At 55.9% G+C, this 26234-nt stretch overlaps 1 protein-coding gene across 1 annotated transcript in view; it reads right to left on the bottom strand.

Annotated features, from left to right (window-relative positions):
* LOC144724931 (laminin subunit alpha-5-like) overlaps positions 1-26234 on the bottom strand; it is a 218783-nt gene that overhangs the window by 118951 nt on the left and 73598 nt on the right. The window contains 18 exon segments of the mRNA XM_078604249.1: positions 215-326; positions 2270-2433; positions 3043-3199; positions 4663-4769; positions 6135-6280; positions 7603-7741; positions 8352-8508; positions 9760-9859; positions 11122-11227; positions 11545-11597; positions 12775-12874; positions 14488-14540; positions 17006-17143; positions 18733-18867; positions 20046-20180; positions 22496-22633; positions 23679-23819; positions 24378-24440. Of these exon segments, the coding sequence (XP_078460375.1) occupies positions 215-326; positions 2270-2433; positions 3043-3199; positions 4663-4769; positions 6135-6280; positions 7603-7741; positions 8352-8508; positions 9760-9859; positions 11122-11227; positions 11545-11597; positions 12775-12874; positions 14488-14540; positions 17006-17143; positions 18733-18867; positions 20046-20180; positions 22496-22633; positions 23679-23819; positions 24378-24440 (2144 nt within the window).

Genomic DNA, 26234 nt, shown 5'->3' with positions numbered 1-26234 from the left:
GAAGCGCCGGAGCGGAGACTGACGCCAAGAGAGAGAGGGTGGCTCGGGGTGGACGGAGATCCTAAGGATCGCGGAGTGGATGTGGAGGTCGGGCCCAGGATGGGGACGAGTGGAGATTCCCACACTGGGTGGGAAGAATACGAGGGGGAGGGGGAGGAGGCATGCAATGGGAGGGCGAGCGAGAGGCACCGCGGCCGCGAGGGGTGATACTGACGAGGAGGAGGCGGTGCAGGCCCTGGCCGCTGACGACGACGTCGGCGCGGCTGGCGAGCGAGAAGACGGCGACGCGGCCACGAGCGTCCACCGCCACGGCCCGGCACAGGAAGCTGCTCCAGCACGAACACGCGCACAACAACCACGCAGCGGCGGTGATGTCACTTCGGTGCTTGTGCCAGGCCCGGCGCACTTTTCAGGGCACGTGAAGTGTCGACGGCTCGCTGGCAGGAGGTCGCGCGTCACAGACCCAGGTGCCATGGGTCGACTGATTGAGATGACCGGTAGATGCACCACCTGTGCCCCCTACTGTGCCAACTTGCTGTGTTTTAGCCACCCAGCGCTCCGCTCGTTGTTGTGAGCGTCGCTCCTCTGCCCTGCATTGTTGCTGGAGGGCGACTTCCTCCAACTGCACAGTAGTAACATTAACGAGCCTCCTCCATAGAGGCCGATCTTGACACTAGTCATTGAGCAAGTCCGCTCCGCTCCACACCCTCCTGTACAGCATCAGTCCATCCCTTCTCTAGCCAATGCCACGCCAATTTAGCTCCGTCTATCCGGCCAAACAGAGGTTACCTGGGCGTGCAGTGGCTGCGCATGCGGGTTACATGACCCAGCCAACGCAGCTTCGCAAATAATCCAGTCTGGTTAACCCCACGATGAATCACAGGCAGGCTAGCATGAATGTTTTAAACTGGCGCAGATCTACATTTAAAGAGGTCCACATATTACGCAAGCAGAGAAAAGGTAGAGCCTAACTGTGACCGAGAAGACTTGGAGCTCTGTAAGGAGCGAAAGGCCAGGCAGTTTTTTACAAAGCAGTACGCAGCCAACGAAACGAGAATGCTGCTTGAATGATTCGAAGTGAAACCTCTGCTGCCAAACTGGAGCAGGTCATGAGCACACTTAGCAAGCAGCTACGAAGGCCAACACTGCACACGAGGGTGGTGGGGCTAGCACCATGTCCTCCGCTGTCGTTGGCTACCCCCATTCGTGATGTTTACACACCACATCAAGTCCTTATTTAAGGCTGAGTTGACCTAGGGAAGGCCCAGGGCCGGTTCAGATATTCCAAAGAGGGTTGCCAGCTGTCCGCGTCTGGCCTTGCCTGGGTTTGAGCCACGCGGGGGCCAAACATTATAATTTATTTTTATTTGACCAGGTAAGGCTCACAGAGCTATCTGGTCACTGAGCTATCTGGCCACGAAGTGGTGGCCTACCATCACGCGTAAATGTGTAGCAGCCAAATACTCTAAACGCGTGATGTTGATTCTAAATGTGGGAGAGAAAAACTAGAGGATCCGGAGAAAAATCCACGCGACCACAGGGAGAGATAAAATGCAAACAGCAAATATACAGAGTTTTTTTTTGGATTAGATCGTATAAATATAAATGTGTCGTTAAACCTGCCACCACCCGACACATCCAATTAGTAAGGTTTGTCACGTAAACAAAACATGCAAATTCGTTACTAGTACAGCACACTGGTGTGTTGGAGAGTAAACCCACAACATCTACAATTCGAGTATGACGTTTTGCCAGTAAATACCACTAGCATCATCATGTGAGAGCCAGATTTGTGGAGAAATCCTCCTCTTCCGTTCCTTAAATAGAGGGATAGATGCGATGTCATCACTTGCGAGCCAATCAGATGCCAAGGCCAGAGGAGGGGGAGGGGTGGGCGTCAGGGTCGGGATCGAACCCACAACCTCCTGTACACCAGGCGAGGCAGTTAACATCTCGCTACGCCTGCCAAATGATCGCCCACCCCCGGCCCCAGCCAGGCACCACCTCCTCGTCAGCTCAGCTGAAGCTGTGGCGGCGCGACTGGCGGGCAGCTCGCCGCTAAACACCGCCGGGGCAACCAAACGGAGAATTTGCCCTGGCCTGTAAAACATCGCGGGGTGGCACTTGGGGCCCGCCGCACCGGCGAGGCACAGGAGAGGGCAGCCGATTGTGAAAAAGAGCTTCGTAGCTCATCGGATTTCCTCCAGTCCGAAATAAAGATTCTGATTCTGGGTTGGAGGATGTTGGGCGGTGGGGGGGGGGGGGGCACCTGAAGTCGCAGGGCTGGATGGTGACGGTGGCCTGCGGCTCCGCACCCAGGCCGTGCCGCACCGTGACGGCCGGCGTCTGGCTCGCTTCGGCCTCGCTCGCAAACTCGAGCACGAGCGCGTGCTCACCCGGCTCCAGCCCGTCCAGCGCCACGTGCAAGTTGTCCTGCGCACGCACAGAAAACGTAGACAAAGATCCCCCGTACGGCCTTTAACAGAGTGTTGGGGCAAGTGCTGATAGCGAGTAGCACCTGCGAAGGCTGTCACGGCACACAAGGAGGTAGGTGGCCAGCACCATGCCCGGCCGCCTTTGTCTCCCTAGTGCCAATGCTTTTACACATCGCACTAGGTACTCATTTGAGGCTGAGTCGACCTAGGGGAGGCCCAGAACCGGTTCAGATAAATATAATCGTCACTGGCGTTGGTCGTGAGTGGGAATCGAACCCGGATGACCGGGTTCGTAGCGCAGCAAGCTAACTGCTACACTACTGCTCCGTAGAACACACACGCATGCACGCACACGCACGCATGCACACACACGCTAAAAACGCGCACGCACACAGACACACCTATGCACACGCACCACGAGCGGAGTCTACGTGGGGCCCCTCGTGTGCCACGCCGGCCTTCACAGCTGATGCTCACTATCAGCACCTGCCCCCCAACAGTCTCTGCTAAGGCTACACGCGGGATCTTTGTCTTCGTGTGTGTAGTGGGCGGGGGGGGGGGGGCACGCAGAGGAGACAGGAAGGTGGAAGGGGGGGAAGTCGCTCACATGCTGGGCGCCGAGTTCCACCACGGCAGCTGGGGAGGGGTGGGGCCGGGTGCGCCCCTGCACGGCGACGCGCTGGCCCGAGCGGTCCACGTGGAATCCGAGCGCCCCGGCCACATTCGCGAAGCCGTCGAGCGGCAGGAAGGAGTAGAGCAGGCAGCTGGGACGCACGGGGCGGGGAGAGGGAGTGGGGGCGGATGAGAACCTGCCTGGGTGCCATGTCTCAGTCTGCAGTGAGTCAGTGGGTGCCCTGTCTCAGTCTGCAATGAGTCAGTGGGTGCCCTGTCTCAGTCTGCAGTGAGTCAGTGGGTGCCCTGTCTCAGTCTGCAGTGAGTCAGTGGGTGCCCTGTCTCAGTCTGCAATGAGTCAGTGGGTGCCATGTCTCAGTCTGCAGTGAGTCAGTGGGTGCCCTGTCTCAGTCTGCAATGAGTCAGTGGGTGCCATGTCTCAGTCTGCAGTGAGTCAGTGGGTGCCCTGTCTCAGTCTGCAGTGAGTCAGTGGGTGCCATGTCTCAGTCTGCAGTGAGTCAGTGGGTGCCCTGTCTCAGTCTGCAGTGAGTCAGTGGGTGCCATGTCTCAGTCTGCAGTGAGTCAGTGGGTGCCATGTCTCAGTCTGCTGTGAGTCAGTAAGTGCCATGTCTCAGTCTGCTGTGAGTCAGTGGGTGCCCTGTCTCAGTCTGCAGTGAGTCAGTGGGTGCCATGTCTCAGTCTGCTGTGAGTCAGTGGGTGCCCTGTCTCAGTCTGCAGTGAGTCAGTGGGTGCCATGTCTCAGTCTGCTGTGAGTCAGTGAGTGCCATGTCTCAGTCTGCTGTGAGTCAGTGGGTGCCCTGTCTCAGTCTGCAGTGAGTCAGTGGGTGCCCTGTCTCAGTCTGCAATGAGTCAGTGGGTGCCATGTCTCAATCTGCTGTGAGTCAGTGGGTGCCCTGTCTCAGTCTGCAGTGAGTCAGTGAGTGCCATGCCTCAGTCTGCTGTGAGTCAGTGGGTGCCCTGTCTCAGTCTGCAGTGAGTCAGTGGGTGCCATGTCTCAGTCTGCTGTGAGTCAGTGAGTGCCATGTCTCAGTCTGCTGTGAGTCAGTGGGTGCCCTGTCTCAGTCTGCAATGAGTCAGTGGGTGCCATGTCTCAGTCTGCAGTGAGTCAGTGGGTGCCCTGTCTCAGTCTGCAATGAGTCAGTGGGTGCCATGTCTCAGTCTGCAGTGAGTCAGTGGGTGCCCTGTCTCAGTCTGCAATGAGTCAGTGGGTGCCATGTCTCAGTCTGCAGTGAGTCAGTGGGTGCCCTGTCTCAGTCTGCAATGAGTCAGTGGGTGCCATGTCTCAGTCTGCAGTGAGTCAGTGGGTGCCCTGTCTCAGTCTGCAGTGAGTCAGTGGGTGCCATGTCTCAGTCTGCAGTGAGTCAGTGGGTGCCATGTCTCAGTCTGCAATGAGTCAGTGGGTGCCATGTCTCAGTCTGCAGTGAGTCAGTGGGTGCCATGTCTCAGTCTGCTGTGAGTCAGTGGGTGCCATGTCTCAGTCTGCAGTGAGTCAGTGGGTGCCCTGTCTCAGTCTGCTGTGAGTCAGTGGGTGCCCTGTCTCAGTCTGCAGTGAGTCAGTGTCTCAGGCTGCTGGTTGGTGTGGCGTGGCCCTCACTTGTCATCGGCTTGGTCGGGGGTCGCGCTGTGCCGGCAGGGCTCCGTGACCTTCACCTGCAGTGCGGGAGCCTCGTAGTAGGTGCTGGGCAGCAGCACCAGGTAATCCTGCCACACACACGAGAACACAGAGACAAAGATCCCCCGTGCGGCCTTAACAGACTGTTGGTGCAAGTGCTGTTAGCGAGCACTTAAGAAGGCCAGCATGGCACACGAGGGGGTGGGTGGCCAGCACCACGCCCGGCCGCCTTTGTCTCCTTAGTGGCAATGTTTATACAGAATCAGCATATTTTTTCCTGGAAAATCCGATAAGCTGTAAAGCTCTTTCTCATAGATGTCCAGCAGGGGCAGGTCAGAATATGACAACAAACGACAGAAAAACACGGTAGGAATTAGTTTAGGAAAGGTAAACAAATCACGAAAACGAAACACTTATATTACACCCTGCACCAGGCACTCATTTGAGGACGAGTGACATAGGCGATGCCCAAGACCGTTCCAGATGTTCGTGGCTGCTGTTGGCCGTGAGCGGGAATTGAACACGGGTTTGCCAGTTTCGTAGCGCAGCGCGCTAACCGTGACACCACCGCTCCCCACACCTCATTGCAGTGCAGCGCGCACACACGCGCATCACGCATGTACAGAGCGCTTACACACGCAAGCACGCACGATAGTACGCCGCTCGCCACGTGGCTTTAGAGATGAAGAGATTCAACGATCGGCTCAATGAATATTCCCGCTAATACCGCCCCTTATCCCCGTGTGTTATTACAGCCAAAACATGCCGTTTAATGCAGCTTTGCTCAATAAACTGCCTCCAGCAGCAACAGGCAAAAACGCTCGCAAACGACCTGCAAAGAAAGCAGCGCTGTGTGATGCGGTGACTTCTCTCCGCGTCGCGAGCGCTCTCCACCAAGGGGATTTTTGACGACCGTGCAGGCATCGGCCATGGCGGCGACACCGCCCGCCGGACCCTTCCCCCGCCGGATGTAACGATCCGTCGACTAAACATCGGATTCGAGATCTCGCGACGCGGGCGTCGGACGACGCGCGTCACAAGCCGCGTGGTGGTCGTAGTGGGGGGGTGGTGGTCGTAGTGGGGGGGCGGTGGTCGTAGTGGGGGGTGGTGGTCGTAGTGGGGAGCGGTGGTGGTCGTAGTGGGGGGTGGTGGCCGTAGTGGGGGGTGGTGGCCGTAGTGGGGGGTGGTGGTCATAGTGGGGGGCGGTGGTCGTAGTGGGGGGGCGGTGGTCGTAGTGGGGGGTGGTGGTCGTAGTGGGGAGCGGTGGTGGTCGTAGTGGGGGGTGGTGGTCGTAGTGGGGGGTGGTGGTCGTAGTGGGGGGCGGTGGTGGTCGTAGTGGGGGGTGGTGGTCGTAGTGGGGGGCGGTGGTGGTCGTAGTGGGGGGTGGTGGTCGTAGTGGGGGGTGGTGGTCGTAGTGGGGGGTGGTGGTCGTAGTGGGGGGCGGTGCGTCGTACCAGCAGCACGTCCTGCACCTCGATGACGATGTACCACGTGCCGGGGTTGAGCACGAAGGGGGTGGCGGGTGCCCCGTTCCCGGGCACCGTCACCAGGGCCGGCGACACCGCGCGGCCAAACGTCACCGAGCGGCTCTGCTCCTGGCCTGCGTGCCGATCAGGGGACGCGACGTGGAGAGACACCACGGGGGATCAGGGGACGCGACGCGGAGATGCATCGACCCACGGTGGTCGCCTCATCCAAGCGCTATCCAGGCTCCGCTCTGCTTAACTTTTGAGATGTCACACCCGATTGGTGGAGATGAAGCCATCGGTCACATTTTCATCCGAACGTTCGATGACCGTGCAAATGTTTCAACACCTGAAGTAGGTGCCCTGACTTTACTAAACTGAGCTGTGTAGCTCTTTTGCAGAAGCGAGCTGGTCACAGGTGATGGCTCAACGAAGTGGCTTATCGCGTGGAAATGTATTGCAGCAGTTGATTCGAAATGAGTCAGGGTCGAGCCCATGACCTTCTGTATACCAGGCGAGGTAGTTAACATTTTCGCCACCATGGCGCCCTTTACTACAATAGAAGGGTTACAACTGAGTCTGGAGCACGTCGGGCGGAACAGCGTCACAGTGATTAGCGTACACGTACCATAGGCGAGACGATTTCAATGCCTTGGAGTACACCCGGCAGTGCTTCAAGATTAGTTTATGTTGGGTTTGGTCATGGGTCTAACGTCAACTTCCAGGACGACAACCCTCCACCGCCGGAGCCAATCAAATCATGTTGTCACCTGGGCAAATATGCAAATTGATCTGATGTATCAGCAAAACGGGAATGTTGAACGCAAGCAAAATGTGATAGTTTTCGTTCCCGACGCTTTTCTGGACATCACATCCAGCGTCACCGGGTGTTAACCAAATTTCAGCTCTCACGTGAAAGGGCTTCCCAACCCGCCTACTGAAGTAGGATCTGTAATGTCATCAGCAGTCACGCACATGAATCCAATTTAATAATTAGGGTTAATTCCTGGTTGCTTGGCTGCAATTGGCTGCTTAGATGAGGGTAACAAGGCAAGGTCAATCTATTTAGCAGCATTAACCAGGGCGGCCGCTGGACTCGAACCGCGAACCTCTGTGACACGCGGCTAACGCGCCCCCCCCCCCCCCGGCCAGATCGCCAGGCCCCAATCGCACGTCACAGACATGGAGAGCGCTGGGCGAGAGTTCGAATCCGGGAATGGGCCGCGAGGTTCGGAGCTGCTGAGCGGAGGGCCTGGCCCACGTGAGGCCGTGCGTGCGTGTGTGTGCGTGCGTGCGTGCGTGTGTGTGTGTGTGTGTGCGTGCGTGTGTGCACGTGCGCGTGTGTGTGCACGTGTGTGTGCGTGTGTGCGTGTGTGTGCGCATGTGTGTGTGTGCGTGTGTGTGCGTGTGTGTGCGTGTGTGTGTGCGTGTGTGCGTGTGCGGTGCCGGCGCTCACAGCTCCAGCAGGTGTCCGAGCTAAAGTCCTCGGTGACGGAGATCACCGCCTGCACGTCGTGCGGCACCGCGCTCTGGTAGCGGAACACCACGCGGTACAGCAGCGGCAGCTCCACCTGCACCCGCACCACCAGCTGCGTCTGCACACGCGCACACACACAGCGCATGTGAATACACAACACACCGCACGCACACACAACACACCGCACGCACACAGAACACACCGCACGCACGCCCACACCGCACGTGAACACGCACACACCGCACGCACACACACATCGTCCACACACACCACACGCACACACAACACACCGCACGCACACACACACGCATGCACAATGCAAGCGCCCACACATGCCGAAGCACAGCTTGGTTTAGAAACAGATTATGATATCAGTGCTGTTAGTGAGTGTCTATTAAGGCTGATGTGGCACGCTCCCCCAGTGCTGATACTGACAGACCACACCAGGTACCCATTTAAGGCTGAGTCCACCTTGGTGAGGCCCATGACCAGTTTTGGAATCACTCGCCATTGATGTTAGCCACGGCCAAGCATCAAACTCGTGTAGCCGGGTTCATAGTGCAAGACACAAACCAATGTGCCACTACCAGAGGGAGGGAGGGAGGAGAGGGAGGGGAGGGGAGGGAGAGAGGGAGGAGAGGAGGGAGGAAAGGTGGAGGGGAGGGGAGGGAGGGGAAGAGAGGGAGGGAGGGAGGAGAGAGAGGGGAGGGAGAGGAGGAGGCCCCCACCTGCAGGCAGGACATCTGCGCGTAGCCGCGCCAGCTGAAGTCGCTGAACTCGTTCGGGTCGAATCCGAAGCGCACGGGGCGCCCCTCCAGCGTGAGGCCCTCCTCCACCTCCACCCGCAGCGCGTGCATCCCCGGCAAGAAGTAGTGCTGCTCCGGCCTGCACACACACACACACGCAAGATAAAGATCACCCGTAAAGCCTCGGTAGACTGTTGGGGCAAGTGATGTTAGCGGGTAGCGCCTACGAAGGCCGGCACGGCACACGAGGGGGTGGGTGGAATCCGAGTCTCGGTGACCTGCGTTGAAACTGGGATCTCTCGCCTAGAGAGTTGATGAGGCCAAGCCTGACCACTCATGACCTTTGGGTTCATCGCACTTCTTTGGGGTGGGGGGGGACGCCACGTGAAGCCATGCACCGGCTCCGGCAGGAACTTGCACTCGTCCACTCGAATATTGTGTTTAGTTTGTTGTCCTTCCCCAACACCTCCGATCAGCACGGTCGGGCTACGTACGGCGTCCAAAAGAAGTTCAACGCACGTACGCGCGTCCTGCGATGCAATCATTCGCCCAGAACGTGCGCACGAGAGCCGATCCTATTGCTCCGTCTCCGCGGCGGGAGCCAAGTTCAGCGCACGTACAGCAGCAACACGTTCGGGAGCTAAATGACGACGTTGAGACCTGCTCGCCATGTGGGGGGCCTCAGAAGAGAGTTGGTGGAGTTTTGCTGTCCCTCTGTTGAAGGAGCGCAGAACACCGTGGGGCTTACTCTGTAAGCTGTTACGAAATATTCTACTGAAATTCAATCTTCATTTCTCACCCACAAATTCTTATTTTTGGATATAGGGGTAACGAGGCTACCAAGAGGTGTTGACGAACTTTATCATGAACAACGGCAAACTGGCCATGTATAGGGCCAGGAAATGCGCAATTGACGGAAGCGGCTTCCTTAGCCACTGCCGCATCTTCAAGGTCCTGGTTTCTGCCAGAATTTGGCTGGAATTTCGGTACGCTCAGTTGACGGGGGGTGTCGCATCTTTCTCGCCGCGTTGGGCTACCGAGGGTGGCCACAATTGCACGACCATGGACCGTGGCGTGCGTCTTCAGTTCCGGATCTGGGTGTGAATTCTAGAATGTTGACGGCGTGATCCCAGAAGGGGGACTTTGGACTTAGGTAGGCGGCAAGGTATATTGTTGGGGTCTTGGTTGATGGGTTGGAACTTGCACTGTGCATCTGGAACACACATCATCTTAACAAGGTGGAGTGTCACCGTTCACCATCAAAGTTCCTCGCGGGAATTTTTTCCGTCAAATTTGCGACGAGACACCCAGGGCACAATCGGACCGTGACGAGAAGACCAGGCGGCGCGTTTCGCGTGCAAGGGAAGTGCGGCGCAGCGCGGCTCCCTACCGGTCGCAGCGGCGCCCCCCCAGGTGGGGGCGGCAGCTGCAGACGCCCGTGCGGCTGTCGCAGCCGCGGCCCAGCGACCCCCCAACGTCGCAGAGGCAGCCTGCACTCGCCACGCACGGCACGCGCAGCACATCACACACGCACACACACAGCACGCACGGCACGCGCAGCACATCACACACGCACACACAGCATGCACGGCACGCGCAGCACATCACACGCACACACACACAGCACGCAGCAGCACATCACACACGCACACACACAGCATGCACGGCATGCGCAGCAGCATAACGCGCGCATAGGCAGCACGGCACGCACAGACGGCACGCACAGCATAGCGCACACACGCACAGCACGGCACAGCGCGGCGACACATTTGAATTGGCAAGCAGCGAATCTGAGCGACGGCCGCTAGTTACAATCTCCATTTGGTGTTCACGAGCGCGCAGTGGAAACGATACAATCCCACGGGTTGGGGCCTCAGTCTCTGGTCCCCGCCATAGGAGGCTGTCACGGGGCCCCACGAGGTTGGTGCTCGTCGGGGTTCACGCGTTTGGCGGTGTGCACCGAACAGACGGAAGGGAGAGCAGTGGAGACGAGCAGGTTTGTGCCACGGCGCGAAACACCGAGGGGGAGCTTTGGTGAACGGTGGTGCCCGACGGCGCAGTGGCGGAGGGAAGGGAGCAGGCGGGAGGTGGAGTGGACGCTGGCTGCGGGCACACCCTTTTGGGAGTGGGGCCAGCTGTGTTTGTATCTTGATATCCGCTCGTATTGGATATTGCTCTCGACCAGTGTGTTGCTTGTATCCGCACTGTGCTTTATATATACACGGGCATGCTTATATGTCCAGCTTACGCTGTAATGGGGGGGGGGGGGGCGATGTAGTGGAATCAACAGCATTAGCTAGAGCAGGAACCACTTCAGCCTGACATTAAGAAGAAGGAAAATCAACACATCCCTCAATAACACAGTTGTGTGTCCTTAAAATGCAAAAGAAATGCAGAACTGGTGGACGATTCGTGAAGCGACCATTCTTCACAGCACACGAACGAAGAGGAACGGATGTTGTCCACAACGTCGTCAATTGTATCTTTTGTTTTTTCCTATCTCAAGGCCACACAGCGTTGTTGACCAATGCGTCGAGTCGATTTGTATCGACTGTGCCCGCGTACCGCCGCCAACGCAGCGGCGTCGTCGGGCGACATTTGCGAAGAGGCGCGCTTCAGCTAGAAGTCCATTTTTGTTTTTAACATAACTAACAAACAAGAAAGAGCCTCGAGGTGAACTTGCGGCGTGACCACGGGACGAGCGGTGAGGCGCGAGGGGGCACGGCCTGCGAGAGCTGGACCCTCGTCCCACCTTGGCAGCCAAAGTAGTTGTCGACTTCGAGCGAGAAGTATCCATCCTCGCAGGTCGTGCAGGAGCGCGTGCCCACGTTGGGCTTGCAGTAGCACTGCCCCGCGAGCTGCGTGCGACAAAACGGACGTGGCGCGTAGCGGGCCAGGCGGAGTACGGGGGTGGGGGAGTGGAGGGGGAACGACATCGTCAGCAGCATCAATCGATCCAATGTTCATCTGTTACGCGGAAAGTCCCGTTTTAAGCCAAGTCATCCAGCTCGGTTTGCACGGGAGATCCGTAGTGCGATCGGCACAGAACAAAAAACAACACCAACAACACATCAACATCACAGCGGTAGGTACAGAAGAGCAGGCCACAGCAGAACAGAAAATGTCATTGGCAAATAGAAAATAAATGTTAAATAATTATGAAGTGAGTAAATACCTGCTCACACTCGGCTACGCCACTCAGAGTGCCCTGTCCGTCACAGTGGCAGCCTGCAGTCAACGCACACGAGAGAGACCCTTCACAGATGCCCGTGGTGTCGGCATCGGAAGCTCATGCAGACCGCAAGCAGAACCACTCGTTCGGGAACAATGCAGCAGTGAAATTGCGTGTTTTCTCGATAGCCTCCTTGGGGTTTATCCCACCACAACCTTTAACAGTGCACTCTCGCTCACCGCTGGGTGGATGAGTGGGTCACTCTGTGCCTAGTTCCTCTATTATCGCGCAGGGGTCGCATCAGGTACGGGGGCTTGCTGTGGTTGTTCCACCTGATGAGGATTGCTTGTGTTGTGATCGAAACGTCGTGATTTGTTTTACTTTATTTTATTACTACCTACGTGACTTTACCGAAAGAACCAAAGAGTATGGGGGCCTAATATTTTCAGTGCCCAACCCTGGTGCTGACTACACTGAAGTTACTTTCGTTCAAATTTCTGTACAAACCTCAACCCAAACGTGCGGGCGGCGCGACCGCACCAGGGCCCGCAGGTCGGAGGCCCACGGGCTACGAGGGAGCTGGGGGGGTGGGTGGTTCGGGTTAAGCCAACGGGGCCACCCCCCCCCACCGTTTCATTCCTTGTGTAGGGGTGTTACGGAGGGGCTGTATACATAGGATCACACGGGAAACAAACACAGTGGGCGGGGCTTCGTGAGTGCACGGGGAGGTGCTCTCAACGACGTCCGCACAGGGCAGTCTGGGGGGGCTGGCCCCACCCCTCAGCGGGGGGTTTTGGTATAAAAGGGGATGAGCCGGAGAGCTCGGGGTAGAATGTTAAAGCTAAACCAGTGAAGACCGAAGATTGTCTAGCTAGAGCCCTGGACTCCCCTGGGACGCCGCCCTTGTCAGGGCCGCGCAGGACCAAGCCAGCGGCGTGGTCCCGAGAACCCGAGCTAGTGCTCTGGGACTCCGGGTACCGTAGCCCGACTTACCAGTGTCGGGCCAGACAGCCTCCCCTAGCCCGTTAGTGGAGGACTAGGAGGTAGGTCAGAGATAGCTAGCAGTGTATTCCCAGCTAGCCGGGTGAGGGGGCCGATACCCCCTCCAGTGTTGTATGTCCGCGGTTGTGACAACTGTTGCGGAATAAATACGTGTGCCTCAACCCCGGCGTCCAAGAGTCCTCAACGATATTACATTTGCACCAGGGCAAACCGCCGCTGGGCCACGCTCACCTTCACAGCCAGAGGGATTGTAGGAGTTGATGTTCCAATAGAGGGGCTTGCAGACGTCACACTCTGGCCCCATCACGTGATCCCGGCACTGGCAGGAGCCCTGGAAGGAAGCAAACCCTCACACCGGGTCTCGAGCCGACAACTTCACGGGCGGCAGTCCCTCGCCAATCGACTGTTGGCCTGGGAGTCATGAGCAGCCCACCGTTAATGCACTGCCGGGTGAAGGCCTTCCCCCGGGCTGTGGCAAGTCAACGGGGATGTTCCACGAGGTTCGTCGGTGCGGGTTGTGTGGTGAACGAGGTCCGTCCCAGGGCCAGTTGCTAAAATTATTCCAAGAAACAATTTACTTATTTATCCTCGTCGGACTCTTTTTCAGGAGGGTCCCGCGACGTTGGATTTTCATTTGAAGATGTTTTCAGACAATTAATGGTGGGAGGGAACCGGAGCACCCGGAGAAAACCCGTGCACGTGAGGGGGCAACGCTATATCTCCGTGCAGATGGAAACAGATGGCGATGCGTCCACTTGCTGTACTGCCTTCTCCTGACGAGCCAGGATATGACACCCATGGGAAGGGAGCTTTACAACATTTGTGTGATCTACCAACCCTCACTGCCTCCCCCCCCCCCCCCCCCCGATGCTGGATTACACGCCACGTGAATAGCCACCACCGCCCAGCACATCACTCGCCACCGATGTTAACCATGGCCAGGAATTGAACTCAAGTGGTCGGATTCATAGTGCAGTGCTCTCACAACTATGCCACTGCTCACCCCAGGCATAGATTAGTGGCATTCAGGATGACTTGTACCATGGAAGACTGATATGATTACATCACGTAAGTCACTGTGAGTATACTCAATAGGACAGTTTCTGGATGTTCATGCTAAATTCTAAATAATTTTCGTAGACCCTGCGTAAGTTCTAAGTCTGAAGGGGCGGCATTGTGGTTCCAGAGGACTTTATTCACCACTGGAACTTGACTGCAAGCTCGACCCCTGAACCCCGGTGGAGTTAAAGACTTTCTCTCTCCACAGGAACGTGAAATTACTCAACACTGGCCCAGGGCTTCCAAAGGACATGAGGCCAACGTGCTTGTTAGCGCGTGGCCACACCGTGACTTTGTTGACTCTACGTAGTTATCCGAACCAAGTGAGTGACATCCGAGTCAGAACACTGAGTATATGCTGTGTATTTAACTCACAAGAATACTCATTTACCAAGAGGCAGTGGTGGAGCCATGGTTACCACATGGTGCTCTAAACCCTGACCACCTCAATTCAACTTCCGACCACAGTTAACATCAGAGGACGGTGAAATCTGCGCCACCGCTTCCCATGCAAATGCTAAGATAAAGATCCCCCGTATAACCCGTAACATACTTTTGGGGCAAGTGCTGTTAGTGAGCACCTTTGAAGGCAGGCAAGGCACACGAGGGGGTGGGTGTCCAGCTCCATGCCTGGTCGCCTTTGTCTCCCCAGTGGCGATGTTTACTACACACCGTACCAGCTACTCAATTGAGGCTGAGTCGACCTAGGGAAGGCCCAGGACCAGGTTCAGATAATCGTCACCGGTATTGGCCGTGAGCGGGAATCGAACCCGGGTCGCCGGGTTCGCAGTGCAACGCGCTAACCGCTACACTACCGCTCCCCACTCACACACACACACACATAACCCCGTACGCACGCAAAGCACGCCCGACACGCAAGCTCACCTCGGAGGGCACGGTGTTGCTGATGAGTGAACCGGATGGAACGCACGACGACACTGCAACACACACAGACACACGGTGTGCCGAGGTTCACGAAAAGTTAATCGGCATCTTCTGTTCCGCTTTTGCCCGTTCCTCCGTACGGATCGCTCCGACGCTGTTGCGCTGTGCCGATGCACCGCGGATCTCCCTTGCAAACCAGGAGGGCAACTGGTCAAAACGGGACTTTCCGTGCAACGGATTAACACTGACCGATCGAGTTGATGGATATTAATCGAGCGGGTAGGTTAAGTTCGCACTTAGCCAAACTGACCAACGCACGGAGGAGCAACGTGTCGACCCGAGCCGTGGGCCGGTCCGGGTCAGCGTGTGCATCGCAGAGCCTCGTCCCGGTGAACCGGGATGCACAAAGCAGGTGGCTACAATCTGGATTTGAAGCTTTCGTCACTGCAGGAATCCATACTCTTTGGTTCTTTTGGTAAAGTCACGTAGGTAGAAAACAAAATAAATCACGACGTTTCGGGCGCAACACAAGCGTCCGTCATCAGGTGGGAAAGCGTGGTCTGCTGCTGCTGAGGCAGACTGTTTTAAAAGGTTTGAAATGGGTGTAGCCCAAGGGTCATAAAGAAGTGGCCGGGGCTAGTGATGTTAATGTGAGAAATTTGCATGTAACTGTAAGATAGGAGAGCGGCCTCTTCGACGAGGGCACATAAGTGGCTATGTTGATGTGAGCGATTAGCACGTTAATGTGAGAGATTAGCATGATGTTAATGTGAGAGATTAGCATGATGTTAATGTGAGAGATTAGCATGATGTTAATGTGAGAGATTAGCATGATGTTAATGTGAGAGATTAGCATCATGTTAATGTGAGAGATTAGCATGATGTTAATGTGAGAAATCAGGTTGTTACAGGCTGCTGCAGCGACACCTGATGGGCAGCAGAGGGCAATGTTGTACTGTGCTGTGGCACCGCGTCTCAGCTCTTCCTGCCGTGGGGGAGGCTGTCATCCAGCAGTGGATTGACAACAAGGCCTGGCACTTGTGGTGCACAACAACGGCAGAATTTGTTGATGTTTTGTGACAAGAGACGTCGTGATTGCCTGGGTCAATCCAGTGGGAGTCAGTCGCCTCCTAACGGCTCTTGTATCGCGCCTGTGATGGTTACTGTTGTCATGGACTGTGCACCCATTGATACTGCAGGCCACAACAACACTCACCCACTCACCACACTGCAGGTCACAACAACACACTCACCCACTCACTCACACACTCACCACACTGCAGGTCACAACAACACACTCACCCACTCACACACTCACAACACTGCAGGTCACAACAACAACAACACTCACCCACTCACCACACTGCAGGTCACAACAACACTCACCCTCTCACTCACCCACTCACCACACTGCAGCCCACAACAACACCCTCACCCACCCACTCACCATACTACAGGTCACAACAACACACTCACCCACTCACCATACTGCAGGTCACAACAACACACTCACCCACTCACCATACTGCAGGTCACAACAACACTCACCCTCTCACTCACCCACTCACCACACTGCAGCCCACAACAACACCCTCACCCACCCACTCACCATACTACAGGTCACAACAACACACTCACACACTTACCACACTGCAGGTCACAACAACACACTCACCCACTCACTCACACACTGCAGGTCACAACACACTCACCCACTCACCACACTGCAGGTCACAACAACACACTTACCCACTCACTCACTCACACACTGCAGGTCACAACAACACACTCACCCACTTACTCACCCACTCACCACACTGCAGGTCACAACACTCACCCACTCACCACACTGCAGGTAACAACAACACACTCACCCACTCACACACTGCAAGACACAACAACACACTTACCCACTTACTCACCCACTCACCACACTGCAGGTCACAACACTCACCCACTCACCACACTGCAGGTCACAACAACACACTTACCCACTCACCCACTCACCACACTGCAGGTCACAACACTCACCCACTCACCACACTGCAGGTCACAACACACTCACCCACTCACCACACTGCAGATCACAACACACTCACCCACTCACCACACTGCAGGTCACAACAACACACTCACCCACTCACACACTGCAGGTCATAACAACACACTCATCCACTTACTCACCCGCTCACCACACTGCAGGTCACAACAACACACTCACCGTCTCACTCACTCACCACACTGCAGGTCACAACAACACACTCACCGTCTCACTCACTCACCACACTGCAGGTCACAACAACACTCACCCACTCACTCACTCACCACACTGCAGGTCACAACAACACTCACCCACCCACTCACTCACCACACTGCAGGTCACAACAACACTCACCCTCTCACCCACCCACTCACCACACTGCAGACCAACAGACACCGTGGGCTCACTCCACCACACGCGGACTGAGCGGGGATATCGGCGGGTGGGCAATCGCGGTGCGGGATCTGCGCTCGCTACCCTCGCAGCGCGGGAAGTCGTAGGAGCCGGGGACGCACGCCTCGCACTTGTGGCCCAGGATGCCGGCCCGGCACGCGCACTGCCCGCTGTGCTGGTCGCAGGCGGCCGACAGCGAACCGTCCAGGTTGCAGTCACATGCTGAGGGAGCGGACACGGGGACGCACACGTCACTCGGGACGCACGCGTCACTCGCCACGCACGCGTCACTCGGGACGCACGTGTCACTCGCCACTTTCCCCGAGCAAGATTCAGATGTTTCTGGCTGGCGAAATGTGAACTACGTCACCTGGTCTACAGGAGGTCGTGGGTTCGATCCCGACCCCGATATCTGCTGTGTATTTGGAGTTTGCGTGTTTTTCTCCCCGTGGTCTCATGGGGCTTTTTCTCCAGTTTTTCCCTCCACATTTAGAATCAACGTGCATTTAGAGTATTTGACTGCTATAAATATCCAAATGATCAGCCACTTGGTTGAACTATCATTTGTAGCCAGGTCGCTTCTGAAATTAAATCTATATAGCTCAATGGGCCTTATCTGGTTAAATAAAAAATAGTTTAATAGTAGTTTAGTTTTGTGAGGCCAAAGTATCACGGTTTTGGCTCCGGCTCAGCAAGGGAGTCGGTGGGAAACCACCCGAACCGTGATGGTCCCTACGCTGGCTCGGCTCGGGTGTGCCAGTGGAAAAAGGGGTTGATAGCGTTCCTCCCAGACCGTCGTTGTTTCCAGGAAAGATGCAATTCTACCGTGGGGCCGTGTCGAGCCGACGTGTGAGAAATGAGGACAGCTGAGACACAAGCAGAGGCAGATTGAGTTTGAGGGGGGGCCCGGCATTGTGATGGTTTTGAGGGTGGGGGGCCCTCACTTTCTTAAATTTCTTCCCCTGGACTGTTTTTCCACCAACTCTCCGCCGTTATTCACCGTGGTCATTTTAAATTCTAGCTTCTAACCACGACGTACAAATCGTGAAGCTAGAGCACAATATTCGTAAGCCACTGGAGCTGCACACTATTAAATCTAGGTTGAAAACTCATTTAAAAAAAATACTTTTTGCGTTAAGTTTGTCGTCCTTTCCCCCACACCGGCACTCCTCAGGGCACCAGACCACGTGCGCACCACCACCACTATTCAGAACGTCCCCTATTCCTACTCCGCGACGTCTCCGCAGAGGGGAGGAAGCGACAGTGACCGTGCGTGGGCTGCCACTGGACCAACCGGCTCCAAAGTGGCGCTTCTACGCTCACATTTCCACCGTCTGCCTTCGACCGTGACGAAGTGGTGCCGTCGGATCGCAGGCTGCAGCCCCTGAAAAGCTCCCCCCCCCCGTAGCGTCAATCTGGCCCCCCAGTCGCCGAGCCCGGCGCTCAAAACGTCAAGCAGCCAGCAACAAACGGCACGCTGAACGTTGTACGAGGCGAGAGTGCGACGCCGTGTCCTGCAGTCCACGTGAAAAGATTCTGATTCTGCCTTGAATTGACCGAGGTCATTGCGAGAGCTCGGGAAAAGAGGCATTGAGAGGGGATTTCAAATTGGAGCAATGCGGGGAAAGGGAGTAAAGGAGCGGGCAGGCAAGTGTGGTGGTAGCCTGCAGTGTTGGCGGTGCTGCTAGTGGTGGTGATGGTGGAACGCAGTGTGGTAGACGGAGCACTTCGGCACGGAGCAACCAAACAGCGACGTTCAGAGCGGACAGGGAGGGCGACCGGCCCGGACGAGCAAGGGGAACGAAACGTACGCATGCACACAGGGAAGCCGTAGAAGCCGTCGGCGCAGCGTTCGCAGCGCGAGCCCGCGAAGTTGGGCTGGCACGCGCAGCGCCCACCGTGGCCGCAGTGAGTCTCCACCGAGCCGGCCGGCTCGCACACGCACTCTGCACACACGCACGCACAGCAGCACGCGGACACAAAACATGCGGACACAAAAAACACGGAGACGACGCGCCCCCCCCCACCCCAACCCCCTCCACACGCCCACTCGGTAAACTCCGACTGACGATGTTTTACACCTCCGATTAGCACGGTTGGCTACGTACGGTGCGTAACAAGTTCAACATACATACATAAAGTGCACCAAGTATTCGTTTAAAAAAAAACAAGTGACCTCGGGGAGGCCCAGGAACAGTTCATGTATCACTCGCACGTCGATTTTAGCCGTGGCCCGGAAATCAAATTACAGTAGAATAGGACTCTGCACGCCAGCGTGGGGCGTTGAATGAAACTCGGTATTTGTATGTTTGTGTGCTCAGTGTGTGTGTGCTCAGTGTGTGTGTATGATCAGTCTGTGTGTGTGTGCGCTCGGTGTGTGTGTGTATGATCAGTCTGTGTGTGTATGATTAGTCTGTGTGTGTGTGCTCAGTGTGTGTATATGATCAGTCTGTGTGTGTGTGCTCGGTGTGTGTGTGTGTGTATGATCAGTCTGTGTGTGTGTGCGTGTGTGTACTCGGTGTGTGTGTATGCTTAGTCTGTGTGTGTGTGTGTGTACTCGGTGTGTGTGTGTGCTAGGTGTGTGTGTGTACTCGGTGTGTGTGTATGCTCAGTCTGTGTGTGTGTGTGTACTCGTGTGTGTGTGCTAGGTGTGTGTGTGTACTCGGTGTGTGTGTATGCTCAGTCTGTGTGTGTGTGTGTGTACTCGGTGTGTGTGTGTGCTAGGTGTGCGTGTGTGTACTCGGTGTGTGTGTATGCTCAGTCTGTGTGTGTGTGTGTACTCAGTGTGTGTGTGTACTCGGTGTGTGTGTGTGCTCAGTCTGTGTGTGTGTGTGTACTCGGTGTGTGTGTGTGCTCAGAGTGCGTGTGTGTGCTCGATGTCAGTCGACCCATGGCACCTGGGTCTGCCCCATGACCTCGTGCCCGCAGGCCTTCTCGACACTTCACATGGCCTCAACGTGCACCTAGCCTGGCACAAGCGCCGTGGTGACGTCACCGCCACTTTAGTGGCGAGCGGCGCTTGTTGCCGTTGCGCTCGTCGCGTGTATGCACGTGTGCCTGTGCTCCATGCCGGACTGTGCGCGCTGCATGGCGGTGGCGCGGGGAGTGCGGCGGCAGTGCGCACCCTGGCACTGAGGAAAGCTGTGGAAGCCGGGGTTGCAGGTCTCGCAGTGAGAGCCGCCGTACTCCGGGCGGCACATGCAGCGCCCAAAGTCGTTGCACACGTCCGCCTGGCAGCCGTCCTGGTAGCACTGGCACACTGCACAAAGACAAAGATCCACCCCCCCGTATAGCCTCTTAGCAGAATGTTTGGGGGCAAGTGCTGTTAGCGAGCAGCGCCTATGAAGGCCGGCACGGCACACGAGGGGGTGGGCGGCCAGCACCACGCCCGGCCGCCTTTGTCTCCACACCGCACCAGGTACTCTTTTGTTGGACCGCGTTTCACCACTCCGGTTGGTGCGAGCTGGTGAAGGCGTGAAGCGTAAGTTGAACTTCTTTCACACTGTACGTAGCGAACCGTGTGAATCAGAGGTGCGGGGGAAGGACAACAAACTAAATACAAAAAGCGGTTCTAAAAAGATTAGTTTTCATATTCTTGGTTCTTTCGGTAAAGTCATGTAGAAGGGACATAATAAAATAATATTATTTGGTTCTTTCGGTAAAGTCATGTAGAAGGGACATAATAAAATAATATTATTTCCCTTCTACGTGACTTTACCGAAAGAACCAAGAATATTAATCCCTGCAGTCACGAAAGCTTTAAATCGAAAGATTAGTTTTCAATATAGATAATTTAAAAGTGCATAGCTCCAGCGGCTTCCGATTATCGGAAGAGCGTTCCAGACGGCCACAGAAGCGCACCTGAAAGCGCGCGATGCGGTGACCGTCTTTGTTCTACGGTTAGCGGGGATGACCGGAGTTCCCGTGATGGTTTACGCGTAGATGTGGAAGCAGCATGGTCACGGCACCATGGTGGACATCGGACGCACTGCTCCCTCCCCCACGCTACCCACGAAGTAACCCCCTCCCTACCCAGCAGCCCACGGCGTGCGTGTTGTGTTCAAAGCCTACGGTGGGGCCCCCCCCGCCAATGTGAGCGCCATTCAGGCGCGGCTTTCAACGGAGCCCCTTTGTGCGCCTTTAAGTGCCGTCGGGAAAACACCGCGGCCAAAACGCGAACTGCTTAGCCGAGCTGCGCGGCGACGCCGCACCCGCGCTGAATGGATCGGGAATGCGGCGGACACGGGAACACACAAACTTTGTCAGGGACGCGGGCAAGTTGGCCCGCCGGCACGTTTCTAGGCGAGCCGGCCACGCATTCACCGAGGACCTCGCGTGTTGTTTTGAGCGAGGTGGGTGGGGCAGTGGGGGAGAAGTTTTTTTCTTTTGGCAAGCGATGATCAATGCAACGGAAGCGAGCGCCCAGCGGCTACGCACCCCGAGAAGCAGCGCGCGCGGCGTCGTGCCGACATTCCTGCAGGCGACTAATATTCGGGCCCGTCCGACGTTGACATCGCAACGACGCGACGGGGAGTGGCAACTCGGGTGCGGCCGGAAGGCTCGCAAGTCCACAATCTGGCCGGAGGACGAGGCGGGTTGAGCCGATCGCGAGGTCAACAAAAAAGGTGCCACCTTTTGCGGAAGGTGACAACCGTGATCAGTCAGCTCTGGGCCAGGATTGGTCCTTGATGTTCTTTTAATTCTCAAGTGCCAAAATGAAATCAAACTCACCGCACTTGAGAAACGTCGAGTCTAGGCACCTGTTGTATTGCCAGAAAGGGTAAAACCTGTTCTTGTTTTTCCTACTTTGCTACTCAAAAAAAAGTTCCCATGATACAGCTGCTCACCCCGAGCTATAAATCTTCTAACACGTGCATTGTCTTTGTACGTTTTGCCTTGTGGTGTTCTCTGGTCTGACACTGGTGGTGAGACTAGGCCACGGGGAGGGCTGCCTACGGTGTTGGCCAATCAGTTTCGAAGACGATGCACATTGTCAGAGCACGTTTGTTTGCATGTTAACCACCAGTGCCGTGTGTGGCTAATGCAGACTTGATTCCTTGCAAAAGGTTTCTAGTTGGTGTTTGGGCGTCTTGGCACCTGTTGCATTGTTAGACAGGGTAAAACCTTTTCTTATTCTTCATGCTTGAGATAGCAGGCTTAATCAGGCTGTGAAAATATAACATGACGTTTCACCCCTTTCTGCCAATAAAAGAGGTGTTAAGATGTACAAACACAAGTACGTGCGGCTAACACAAACCTGATGCCTTCCAAAAGGTTTCTATCTGGTGTTGAACATCTTAACACAACTCCTGTTTCATTGCCAGAAAGGGTAGAGAAAAAAAAACCCTATTCTTATTTTTTGTTTGCCCGCCGGGGGGCTGTTCACACGCGTTCCCGTTCCAGCGTTGGTCGCCCAACCGATCCGTATCTCAATCGCGGCGTGTGCAGGCCAACGCACCAAGAGGACAATCCAGCGGCGCTAAACATCCTCGTCTCCGTGCGCCCCCCCGTCGCGCCGCGGGGAGATCGCGGGGGAGAGGCGTGGGGCAGACCGTGCGCGTGCAAGGCACTCACGCTGGCACAGCGGGTAGTTGTGGTACCCGGCGGCGCAGAGCTCGCAGCGAGGGCCCTGGAAGCCGGTCCGGCACGAGCACTGCCCCGACACCGGGTCGCAGCCCGCCCCGTCGGCGCCGGGGACGGAGCAGTCGCACTCTGCGTGGGCACAGGGCACGTTCGGCCGGGCGGCACGCCGCGGGGCACGGTCACAACGCGGGTTAGGGGCACGGCTGGGGTTGACGTTTCTTTCCACTGTCGACCAAACCCGGACGTAATTTCCCAGCCAGCACTTGGGTGTTATCAACGCTGAGTGCTCAACACGATGCCAATATCACGGTTCAGTGAACATCAATTCCGGCCACCAGGTCACAGATGCCAACTCCCGGATTGTCTGGGTCACAACTCCGATCGGTGGCAAGCCCCACGTAACATCGTCGCATAACCGACAGTCACGTGTCCGCCTTGACCAAATCACTTCCCACGCTCGGGGGAGTATTTGTGCAGGGTGTGACCTCACCTTCTGTAGTCGTTGCACAAACCCAACCTTTTCACGCGAAGGAATGCATTCTTAATCTCACGTTCATTCACTTTCATTCTAAGGTCGGGTGAAGCAGTTTTCCATATTTAAAGGTAATTACGCTCAACAAAATAAATATATATAACGAATGTTTAAATGGCCAGCCCCAGTCCGACTGAGTGTAAATTCTGGGCAACCGAGGCCAATGACGCAATCGCTTTCACCATCCTCGCAGCCGCACTCCCCAACCCAGCGCACGGAGCCGAGCAAGAGGGCGCACACGGAGAAACTTCAACTTTAATGAAAACAAACTCTGCCTCCAGCGGCAACGAGCATTTGGAGGAGGCCAAGATTAAGACCATGAAACGCAGCCAGGGAACAGCGGAGGCCCTCGGCCATTTAACCCTGATTTTGGGTCGTGTTTAATGCAGCCGTTTCAGCATCATCAGCCACGATCTATCCTCGTGGTCGAGTGACAGAGCAATCCACCCAGTTCCTGCACGTTGAGCCCCTTTCCATTGCTCCGTCTCCATGGCGGACGCCCCCCCCAGGGCGTGTTCCTTGCCCCGGGCTGCCACTCCTCCGTGAGTCCCAATTGCCAGCCATCGTCCCTCTTCAGTAATCTCTCAGCTTGCTCTGAACACCACCACTCCCACCACCCTCCCCCCCCCCGTGCCCTCTCACCCTGGCAGTGAGGGTAGCCGTGGTGCCCGGGCGCACACGCGCTGCACGTGACGCCGGTGTAGCCGCGCCGGCACGGGCAGTGCCCCGTGGCCGTGCTCCGGAAGCACGCGTCCGAGCCGTCGGCAGAGCACTCGCAGCTCACTGTGCACAACGCCGGGATGGATCAGGGGCAGGGCGGCGGTGGGGGGGGGAGGAGGACAATCAGGGGGCGCTTGGGGAAAGGTGGCGCAGGCGGAGAGACGTTTGTGATCCCACGGGAGTCGTTTTGCTTCTCCTTCAGAGACACGCAAACTCCAAATATACAGCAGGCGTCAAGGTCAGAATCGAACGCACGACCTCCTGTACACCAGGCGAGGGAGTTAACATCTCACAGCACAGTTAGTCGATCGGCAGGTATCATTTTGTGGGGTAAAGCATGGTTACTCCCAACTCCTCCAAGACGTCTGGCCCAGCGTGGAGGAGAAGGCCACAAGCCCTGCTGTAGAGGAGCTCTCTAGAGGTGCCCCCCCCCCTCTCTTGGAGACGCTCCCACCAGCAGTTGAGCAAGCCATTGCAGGGCTGCCCCTTTACTTTTTATTTATTTATCGTGAATCCGGCTACCCTGCCCCGGGCAACTTTAACGGACGAGGCTGCTCCTCACCGCGGGGGGAAGCGGCGAAGCTGCGGCGCGTGACGCACGGAGAGCACGCGACTCGGTACCTGTGATGTGGGCGACTTGCTGAGCGACGGGTGGCGGCGTTGGGAAGCTTGTGTTCCGGAGAGCTGTGGAGAGAAGCAAGCAGGAGACATTCGGGGCAGAGCGCAAGTGAAGGCCTAACCGGTCCACGGTCGTGGTCTCGGCGGCGAGCTACTGTATCGACGCACCGACAAAGACAAAGATCCCCCGTATAGCCTTGACAGACTGTAGGGGCAAGTGCTGTTAGCGAGCACCTATGAAGGCCAGAACGGTACACGAGGGGGTGGGTGGCCAGCACCACGCCCGACCGCCTTTGTCTCCCCAGTGGCGATGTTTACTACACACCGCACCAATTACTCATTTGAGGCTGAGTCGACCTAGGGGAGGCCCAGGACCGGTTCAGATAATCGTCACTGGTGTTGGCCGTGAGCGGGAATCGAAACCAGATCGCCGGGTTCATAGCGCATCGCGCTAATCGCTACACTATCGCTCCCCGACACCCACACACACACACGCGCGGAGACAAAGCCCTCCTTCATAGACGCCCGGCAACAACACATCGCGAGCAGGAGACCGGGCTCTGTTGAGTCTCGATAAATCGTGGTGGCTTTACCCGGATGTAAACAAAAACATTATCGTAGCTAGAACACGGGACCTTTCTTGCCAGTATCAAAATATAAGGATAGTTTTTACCCTTTCTGGCAATAAAGCAGGTGTTAAGATGTTAAAACGCAAAACAGAAACCTTTTGCGAGCAATCGTGTCTGCATTAACCGCACATACTTGCGGTGAACATGCAAACACAAAAGGTTTCTGGTTTGGTGTTTTAACATCTTGACACATTTTATTGCCAAAAAGGGTAAAAAACCTCTTCTTATATTATCGTAGGTAGACTAATTTGTTCATGCGATTTGCAATTATGGAAAAGCAAGTACCTATGACCAAATCATCCACAATGCACCGATCTTGTAAGATATAGAGTTGAATCTGAATTGTGCACGGATGGGTCACAACTTTGCACAGCGGTCGTTGTTGTTATAGGCTGCAAGCTACGGCACGGAGAGCAGAGGGAAAATGCAGCAAAACCTACTGTTGTACTGTACTTCCATGCTCCCGTGGCTATGCTCTCCACCCTTACCATCCCGCACTGAGCAGCGTGGTTTAAGTGTGCTATAAACTCCCATGACCCACACTGCAGAGGCCTCATCCAGCAGTGGAGTGAGCAAGGGCTGTATGTTTACATTTGGTTTTAACATGTCAGTGTAGATGATTGAGGCAACGTCTATAAATAAAATCTTGACTTAAAGCTTTCGTGACTGCAGGAATTCATGTTATTGGGTCTTTCGGTAAATTCACGTACATAGGTTCAAAGAAAATAATAAAAAAATATAACAAAAAACTACGACGTTTCGATCGCAACACAAGCGGTCGTCTTCAGGAACACTATCTTTGTGACTCTATAAATTAAGTCAGTCTCGAGAAATCTCCACACGAGCCCGCCACGTCTCGCCATCGCCTCCCTTCCCTTCCGCTCATTCCCGTAGCCGCACAGTCACCGACAATCAATTCCCCCATCCGCAGGCCCACTCTGTCAGTGTCGCACCACGTTGCCTCTCAGGTCTTCTCTTCCCCGCTTTGTCGACAACCTTTGCGAGCCACTCGGCGACCTGCCCCAACCCACCGCTTCGCCCTGAACACCGTGCCCCCATTCCTCGCGGCCGCCTCTTCCCTGCAACGCTCGCTCGCTTGCTAGCCGCTACATTCCAAGTGATAACGATAATCGCCGTAGACAGAGAGTACTGACTTTTCCTTTAATGCGTGTTTTTTATAACGCGAATTGGATATAACGTCATTGAATGAATGAAACTACGTCGCGCGAAT

This window comes from Lampetra planeri, chromosome 22 (genome assembly GCF_965212315.1).
Source record: "Lampetra planeri chromosome 22, kcLamPlan1.2.h2, whole genome shotgun sequence".
NCBI lineage: Eukaryota > Metazoa > Chordata > Hyperoartia > Petromyzontiformes > Petromyzontidae > Lampetra > Lampetra planeri.
The sequence above is the reverse complement of the archived record's forward strand: the minus strand, read 5'-3'. Positions and strand labels throughout refer to the sequence as shown.